The 9,476-nt window shown below is 45.1% G+C and overlaps 1 protein-coding gene across 6 annotated transcripts in view; it reads left to right on the top strand.

Moving 5' to 3' along the window:
- CAPSL (calcyphosine like) overlaps positions 1–9,476 on the top strand; it is a 45,390-nt gene that overhangs the window by 14,166 nt on the left and 21,748 nt on the right. For all 6 annotated transcript variants that reach the window (XR_002122784.1, XM_019632970.1, XM_019632966.1 and 3 more), the window contains exons 2-4: positions 4,837–4,973; positions 7,122–7,299; positions 7,574–7,783. Coding sequence is in view for 5 of the 6 variants with exons in the window: in XM_019632970.1 (XP_019488515.1) it covers positions 4,837–4,973; positions 7,122–7,299; positions 7,574–7,783 (525 nt within the window). In the remaining variant the exon portion in view is untranslated. The remainder of the gene's footprint in view (positions 1–4,836; positions 4,974–7,121; positions 7,300–7,573; positions 7,784–9,476) is intronic.

Genomic DNA, 9,476 nt, shown 5'->3' with positions numbered 1-9,476 from the left:
TCGCTTGCTTTATGATCTCCGTCCACACTGCCAGACCTCTCTCCAGGCAGCAAGACCTCTCACCTGACTGTCACCAGCATGGCCTCTCATCTCTCACTGGTCAGACTGCCCCACCTTCCTGTCCATTCTTCACACTGCATCATCTAGAGGGCTCTTTTTACAACGCAGACCGCCGCGTCCTCATTTGAACCCTTTGCGGTCTCCTGTTGCTCTCAGTACAGAATCCAAACTCCCTATCACAGTGTCCCAGGCTGTTTGTGCTTTGGTGCCTGCTTACCTGCCCAGTTTCACCTCTCTCCAAATTCCCCCTTTTCACATTCCCTCCCTGCCTCCACAACTCCTTCTCTCACCCGGTACACACACCCCTAATTCTCCAATCATCCTAAAATACTTGCTTTCTCTCATTGTACGGTTTTCTCTTTCATTTTGGCCTTATAAGGCACTTGGGGAGTTACATTGCCCTTTCTTCTTCCATCCCTGTGACCTTAGCCTGATAACTACGGACTTCCTTTAGGATTAAAGCTTAGACATCACCTCTGAAACATCTTCAGGAAGCCACACTCCGAGGCTGGGGTAGCCTCCCTTTTCCGATTTTTTGCAGCCCAGTAGTTGGGTTGTTTCCTAACTCCCTAGGCTGTTTGCACTGGATGTCTTATTGCCTCTTTCCGCAACTCCTAGCACAGTGCCCGGTACTTGCTAAACCCTTTCTAGACATTTGTGGAAGGAATGGACCCAACGCGCGCCTGGCAGGGAAAATGCACAGACGCGATGCTAACACCAGGTGGCGCTGCGGCCAAGTGCATCTGGAGGGCAACCTATTCCCTGCCTTGCAATGGCCTGGCTAACCGGTTGCTCAGAGAAGGTCTTCTGGAGTCAGGTACGCTTTGTGAGGCCCTGTGATCTCCGTGACACATGCCCTGGTGCCTTTAGGCAAACTTCAGATGGCCTGAGTATCGCCCGTCTTCACCAAGACCCTACCTGATTGCGCCTTCTTTGAAAGCCCTCAGTTCTTAGTAAACTTTGCTCCCTATGCTGATTAACCACGGGACTTCAGTACTCACTTTAAGATTCCTAATCAAAGGCTGGCTTCTCAGAGCAATCTCTCCATTCCAGCACTGGCTCCTTGAAAATAGGATGCAATAAACATTAGCTATTTGTTGATGAGCTGGGTCACTAGACAATTAAAAAGGACAAAAACCTTATGATTTGACTCATATGTGGAATATAAAACAAAGGTAACAAATTACCAAAACAAAAACAAAATTATAGATACAGACAACAGAATGGAGGTTACCAGAGGGGAAAGGGGGTAAGAGGAGGGAGAAGTGGGTGAAGGGGGCCAAGTATACGGTGACGGAAGGAGACTAGACTTCAGGTGGGGAGCACACAATACGGTATACAGATATCAGATTATCACGTGGTACACCTGAAAATTATATATCATGTTAAGTGACCAGTGTTACCCCCAATAAAATTAAATTTTCAAACGGGTAGTTAATATGAGCATTTCAAGTAATCACGGTAGATTGGCAGGAGAGAATGTAAAATTGTGTCTGAATATAGCACATTAGACTCCACAGGTGACTGCCTGCGTCATCACTGGGTAGTGTTGGCTGCAGGAGGTAGAACTGATGGGATGTCCTCCCCGACTCTACCCTGCTTTCCTAGGAGAGGGTGCCATCAAATTGTGCTTTGAAATCCGTTTGCATTACTTCACAATGGTGGGGTTGAAAGAGCACTGCTTGGGAGTCAGAGGTCCTGTGTTGGGTGTTGGCCAGGACGTTGGGGCAAGTTGCTTTACCAACCCAAGCCTTAGTTCCCAAGTTGGCCAAAGGAGGAGGCGGCAGTGCGTGATGGTTCAGGGCCCCGTTGTCCTGACGGTGTACACTGACTGTGGGGCCTGGGCATCTTACCTGATTTCTCTGAGCCCGGATTTTCTTTATCTGTGAAATAAGATAGTTATAACTAGCTCATAGGTTTTTCTTTTCTAATTGAGATGAAGTTCACATAACATAAAATTAGCCATTTTAAAAAGTGTAGGACATCCACGACATTGTGCAGCCAGCACCTTTATTAAATTCCCAAACATTTTCATCACCCCAAAAGGAAACCCCACACCCATTAAGCACTCTCTCCCCGTTGCCCCCTCCTCCTAGGCCTGGGCAACAACCAACCTGTGTTCTGTCTCTAGGAACTTGTCTATTTTGGATATTTTATATAAATGGAATTATATAATCTGTGACATTTTGTGTCTGGAGTCTGTCACTTAGCATAATGTTTTTGAGATTCATCCATGTTGTAGCTTGTATCAGTGCTTCATTCTTTTTATGGGTGAATAATATTCCTCTCTATGTATATTTACCACATTCTGTTCAACCATTCATCCATAGATGGACATTTGGGTTGTTTCTACCTTTTGCCTGTTATGAATAGTGCTGCTGTGAACATGGGTATATGTGTATTTGTTTGAGTCCCTGTTTTCAATTCAGCTCCTAGGTTTTTACGAGGACTGGATACATGCTTACCACATCGTGGGAGCACAATAAATGTTAGCCATTGAGGTTTTAGTATCCTGAAGATGTGCCAAGAGGCCCCACAGTGGTTCCTTTTCTTGCCTTCTTTCTCAGATCTGAGAGCCAGACCTTCCCTTCCCTCCTGTGGGATTTTAGCCTCTATCTCTCTCCATTCCCCACCTGCTGCCGTGGTTCATGTGGAAAATCAGAGTAGGTAGAGAAGTGTGGGAAAGGCAGGGGAGAAGGAGTGGAAGTGACACGAGGACAGGGAGGTGAGTGGCTGGGGACAACCATTGGGCCAGTGGCACTGAGCAAGAGAGAGGGGCCCGAGAGAAAATGGGGTCCAGCAAGGAGCAGGCCCTGAGGTGGATTTAGAGACTGAGGAGGGCATGATGGGAGGAGCAGGAAGGGTGGGCCAGGGCTGGGGCCATTAGCAGAAAACGGTTGGGGTTGGGAAGTGCCTCAGGCAGAGACACAGAAGGGAGCAGGAGACAGCTAGACTGAATTGGTGAACATGACACAGGATTCTGGTTGTAATGGAGTTACTGTGGGGGTGGTGTTAGGGCTGGAAGCTGGGGACAAGGTCTGGGCATTGTCACCTGGAGAGCATGTGACAAAATAGTAACATGCAAACAGAGCTTTAGAAAAATTAATGCTGCCAGGAAGGCAACCGACCTGGGCTCAGGTGTCCTTGTTGGATGAGAGTTTAGATCACACTCTCTGGACATGCCTGACAGCAGGGGAGAGGCAGGTCTCTAATGGTGCTGTGTGTGGCCATCTGGAATCCCAGGAAACCTCTGCTTTTGGTGTTGGAGTATGTAAGGCTCCATATTACAGTAGTTTTAGGCAAAGCAATTTCTTCCTAATGTGGAGTAAAACAACTGGGATATAATAGGCAAAGGTCTGCTCTGTGGCTTTGTGTCTAAGAGAACTGAGAATAATTACTGCTGTCTTCACCCATGTGATGGGAATCAGAAAAAAAGGGGCAACAGGGAGGAAACCCAATCACTTGGCTCTTGGGCAGTGCTGTGGGAAATGAGACAGTGAAGCATCTGCATCTCTGAATTATCTATTCGGGTCTGTTTTCTTTTCAAGATTCCCTCTCTAAGGTTAAATGAGAACTTTGTAGCGAGACCTAATGGGTTGTATTGGAGAGGAACAGTTTTAGAACAGCACAAATCAGAATCCCATCCCAATGTGGCCCTCAGGGGAAGTGCCGGCTTTTGGCCAGCAGGGGGAGCCCGTGAGTCAAGGGAGGCTCCCTCCTAACACCGTTTTTCTGCACCTCCAATACTGATCTTTGAGCTTGATCTTCTATCAAGCTCCCCTGCTCCTTTCATTCACAATTCACAGTAAAGAGTAATATCTAGAATACCCCATCTACTGGGTCAGTGGGCTTATATGAGGATTAGTGGTTTTTGTAGCAGGGATGGAACTTAAAGATCATCGAATCCTTTCCCTCCATTTAACAGAGGAGGAAGAATCGAAGATGCCACCAGGAGCAGGTTGATGAGTCAGGACTAGAACCCAGTCACCAGGGTCACCAGGCCCAGCCCAGTAGGTTTCCACTGTTGTGCAGGTTCTCAGAGCTCAGGCCCAACTACAGGAGGTTTGTAAGTTGCTCAGGGACCTCCCAGGAGGTGGTGCTTCACCACATCCACCTTCTCTCCTGTTTCTGAATATTTAACACGCATAAGCCAAACTGTAGAAGAAAAGATAAATCTATTTGTCAGGAGAGAGATAGTGTCTATTTACCTTTTTTTCTGTCCTGAGAACCTAGTTGGTTGTTAAATGGACACTAACCTGTTAATCAGGGAACACATATTGGCTACTGGTAGGAATAAAAAAGGCCCCAGTGCTGAGAATCTCAGTGAAGACAGAAGTAACAAAAAATAATGGTTGGTCCAAAGGGGAGAACGTTAAATGTGGAGTCAAAGGAAATATGGAGAATTCTAAATAAAAGAATAAAGCATATAAGGTTGGCTCAAAAAGAGTATAGAGAAATGGTTGTTTTTTTTTTTATGGCGGTAGGAGAGTTTCAGAAAGATGAAAACATACTGGGGAATGGCTCTATATTTAAAACTGTTGTCCAGGCTGGAGATATCAGATGTCCTCAGGGCTACATAAGTAAGTAATAAATATGCCAGGCACACAGTTGGTAGAGGTAAAAATTGGAAATTCTGGGAAGTTTGACACTGTTCTTAGGAAATAAGTGAGAAAGCATGCTATAAATTTTATTCTCCGCAAGGCTGCTGTCACCCTGCCCAGCCAGGGCAGGTGACGAGGCCTGAGCTCTGCTAATGTGCTGTGGATTCCTTCTCAGATGGCAGGGACAGCACGCCATGACCGAGAGATGGCAATCCAAGCCAACAAAAAGCTCACCACAGCCACTGACCCCATTGAAAGACTTCGGCTGCAGTGCCTGGCCAGGGGCTCCGCGGGCATCAAAGGACTTGGCAGGTAGGACCCGGGCCATGGGTGGCAGGGAGGTGGAGGAGAGAGGCTGAGCACAGCTAGATGAGGCTAATACCAGAGTGACCTTGAGGAAGTCACTGCCTCCTGGGTTCTCAGTTCCTTAATTGTAAATGCAGGGTTTGGAAGAATTGATCTCTGAGGTACCTTGTGACAATTTTTGGTTTAGTCCGGGATTAAGCAAGGTCCATGTCTGCTGCAAGAGAGTGCAGCTACTGGGACAACCTGAAGTGAAGGGAGGGCTTGCCCCAGTACTAGAGACACCGAGTATGACAAGGAGAGAAACATTTCCCGAAGCTGCGACAATAGAGGCTTGGAAGGAAGAGGAAGGAATAGCGGTTTAGACACGATTGCAGAATTTGGAGTTTTGCTCTCAGGCAGTCATGTCTTGTTCATTTCCAGAGGCGCTGAAATTGCCTGTTGGGTAACTAACAGCTCGCTGCCAGTGGGGTTCCCCAGCTGTGTAGGTCCTGGTCCCTGGCCCTCTGATAGTGTGAGTAGCCCTCAGGACTGAGAAACCCAAGGGGAAGGAGCCTGTAAGCCTCCCCGATGGAATGCCTTGCCCGGGCCAGGCATGTGCACATCTTGGGGTGTTCATGGGTGAACAAGTCTTCTCCAGGGCTCACGGAGGGTTTAGACTAGGAGACTGAGAGTCACAAAAACGGGAATCACCGTGAAGTGAGAAGTTGTACATTAGAGAAATAGAGAGTATCATGCAGGGAAATCCAACCTCACATCTGGAGTCTGTGGAAGGCTTCGTTTCCAGCAAGGCACTGAGCATTGGGAATGTCACTTTCAACAGACAAAGCCCAGCTTTGTCAGAAGCCCAGGCTGTGGGCATATGGACCCTGATGGCCAGCCTGTCACAGTCCAGTGGGAAGACAAGCCCACTTGCCTACCATGTTGTATCACTCCAGCTCCACCTCTTTCATCCTGAGTCCACGTCTTTATCCTTGGTGCAGACCCTCAGGATCACCGCCCTCTCTTCCACTCCCGGACCCTTCAGTTGAGTCCTTCCTGCTGCCTACGCCACACTCCCTAACAGCCCCTCCTCTGGGCATCAGTGTATTGTGAAGAGACACTGTCCCATCCTTGGCCATTTGCTGTCATGTGCCCTTCGCCTTCCTCCTCCTTACTGGTCTTGCCCTTCCCCAAATCTCTTTTCAACTCAAGCGGAGGTCCCTTCCCCTTTCTTCTCATGATTAGATTGGGGTTATGGTTTTCACTGGACCATAAAAATAAAGTGTCATTTTCTCTACATCATATCAAGGATTCATATTGTCAACATGACTTATCATTATTGATGTTGACCTTGATCATCTGGCGGAGGCGGTGTTTGCCTAGCTTCTCCAATGTAAAGTTACACTCCACCCCCCGACCCCCCGCCTATGTTGTACTCTTTGAAAGGAAGTCTATGCAGAGCCAGTAAAACTTAGGAAGTAAGGAGTATCCTTTCCCTCCTTGAGGGCAGAGTATGACATAATTTATTTGGAATTCTTCTGCAAGAAAAATTTGTCTCTTCTTCCATACTTACTTATTCAATCATTTACTTAAACCAGTATGGACTCATGGATATTTATTTTATACTTTAGGTTATAATTTAACACTACTTTATTTTATCGCTCCAGTTGTTCCAGTTTTGGCTTTGGGAGCTCTTTCAGTTGGCTCCTGTGTCCCACTGATGTATCCCCATCACTGCAGGGTTTTGTTTGTTTGTTTGTTTGTTTTGTTTTGTCTTGGAGCAATTTCTTACTTTCTGGTATAAGATACTCCAAGCTCATCTTATGTGTTTTCTGCCCCAATCCTAGAATCAGCCCCTTCTCCAAGAAGTCCAGTTCCCATTATTGGAGAATTGTATTAGAGACCAAAATCTAAGCTCTAGGTGTGCTTGTTGTTACTGGGGTGTCAACTGGAATCATACAGTACTTTTTTTTTTCCCCCAAAGGTTTCTTTTCTTTTTTGAGATGCTGGGAAGAGGTTCTCCAATTTGGGGAGGAGGGTTCAGAGAAGGCTCTAAAGCTTCTGTATTTTAGTTTGAAAAACGTTGAGAGTGGTTTTCTTTTTTAAACCTTTGTGTTTAACCTTGTTCTTTGTGGCTTTTTTTCTTTTCTTGTCGTGCGTGTGTATTTTCTTCAGAGTGTTTCGAATCATGGATGACAATAATAACCGAACTCTTGATTTCAAAGAATTTGTGAAAGGGTTAAATGATTATGCTGTAGTCATGGAAAAAGAAGAGGCAGAAGAGCTTTTCCGGAGGTTTGATAGAGATGGAAATGGAACAATAGACTTCAATGAATTTCTTCTCACGTTAAGAGTAAGTGGCCCCATGAATCAGTGTGTCTGCTGAGTTTGGCTTTCACGTGGTTTGGGTTGGCTATCTTGAGGTTTGTTGTCAGAAGTTGTTAGTACTCTGTGGAGATGATGGTGATGGGCAGGAGATGGAAAACAGATTTAGGGGCTTTTGGGAGCAATCATTTGATGACACAAAACCAGTTGCACATCATTGAGATGAATAAGATACATTATCATATATGACACAGAATAGCTCATTTGCTTGCATATGCCTGTGTGTGTTTTCTGTTTATTAGCCTCCAATGTCCAGAGCCAGAAAAGAGGTAATTATGCAAGCTTTCAGGAAGTTAGACAAAACTGGAGATGGCGTTATAACAATCGAAGACCTTCGTGAGGTGTACAATGGAAAACACCATCCAAAGTACCAAAATGGAGAATGGACTGAGGAACAAGTATTCAGGAAATTTCTGGATAATTTTGATTCACCCTATGACAAAGATGGAATAGTAAGTAAAAGAGCTTAATCTAAGTGGAGTTTCTTCTATCCAGTCTGTCACTGTAAATGGGAAATAAGTCGAAAGCCTTAGCAATTATTTATACCATAGTTGTTATAAATAGAACAGAAGTAAAATATTTCCTTATTTTACTGGGGAGTTGAGAACTAAAGTAATAAGATGTGTATGTGTATGTGTGTGCACTCTCTCACATATTGGTAGGGGATCCACATAAAGCTATTATAAATACCCATCATCTGGAGAATGTGGTATTTTGATTAATTATTTAATTTCATGGTCACCACATTTCCCAAACACAGCTAGCCACTTTCCAATGAACTACACTATAATAAACATATTTAGCTTTAAAATGACACCATAATTCAATTTTTTGAAACATAATTCACAAGGCATTTCAGGATGTTGCAGTGCCTTTCACACACATCCTTATGAGCATCATTTGTCATCAGACTGTGCTCCATGGAAATGCCATTTAAGGGAAGCTCTGTGAAAGGAATGCCAGATAACAGCATTTACTCTGATTTAACCTTTAATGGGCTTTGAAATTAACTAATTAACTTGCACTTCTAAACTGCAGTAACCACCCATCTCCATTAACTGTTAACTTCAGGTTACAAATGCATAGCTTGGTAAGTAAGGTTAGAAATTATATCTTCATAACTGTGTCAAGGCTGAGCCCAAAATGTCACCTGTCTTTTGTCAAGAACCATAAATGGACTTTTGAACCCAGAACCAGTTCTGCTCTTGGCTGTCCTGAAGGCTATGGTGATCAGGAAAGGGAGTTCTCTCCTTGGTGTATAGTCAGCAACAACAGAGCCCTGGGGAGGTTACCCTGAACCCCTGTGTCATACAGGAAGGATTAGTGGGAAAGTGGGCGGGAAAAAGAGATGGTGACGATAGGAAGAGGAAAAAAGCCTTCCCCTTCTGAAAGGAATTTCCCCCAACTTTTTCCACAAAACTTCATGGTGAGTCGTATTAGCAAGGGGTGAGCAGGATAGGAAGAACTTTGCTTTCAGCCAACATTTTCCTGCCAGGGACAGAAAGAAATGCACTCCATTTTAGTTTTTTTTTTTTTTTTTTTTTTTTTTTTTTTTTTTTTGTTGTTGTTGTTGTTGTTGTTTGTTTGTTTTAAGTTGAGCCATCCTGCCACCTGTTGGCAACTCTCAGCTCGGGCCGGGAATCAAACCGTTGTTGCTCAGAGCTCAAACTCTTGAGCGAGCTCTTAACCAACTGAGCCACTCAGCCGGCCCCTGCCCTCCATTTTAGATTGAAGAGATTGCAGAAGTAGATTTAAAAAGAGGTGGGACGGGGAGAGGGGGCAGCCAAGTGCTTAGGGACAGAAATAACAGAACTCTTGTCTTCCAATATTGCTGGCCTTTAATCTGTGAGATGGCAGTGGAAAAATAGTCAACCGCCATTTCCCCAAATTAGCCCAGCTCTACATGGGATCCCAGGGTGTGTTTGCTTCCTTTCTGCAGGTGGTTCCTCCTCGTTGCCAGGGGAAATCTCAGCTGCCCTTTTCTTTAACCCAAGTCAGTGTAGCCAGCTGTTGTGATTCAGCTGATTTAAAGTTCCCACCCCCGTCCCTTTTGACATTTGTCTTAACACACCATGTGAAGCTCTCAAATGCTCCTAAAGGTCACGGGTTTTTAGCAGTTGCAGTATTTAATGTCACCCAAATATC

This window comes from Hipposideros armiger, unplaced genomic scaffold, assembly GCF_001890085.2.
Source record: "Hipposideros armiger isolate ML-2016 unplaced genomic scaffold, ASM189008v1 scaffold_1214, whole genome shotgun sequence".
In the NCBI taxonomy this organism is placed as follows: domain Eukaryota; kingdom Metazoa; phylum Chordata; class Mammalia; order Chiroptera; family Hipposideridae; genus Hipposideros; species Hipposideros armiger.
The sequence above is the reverse complement of the archived record's forward strand: the minus strand, read 5'-3'. Positions and strand labels throughout refer to the sequence as shown.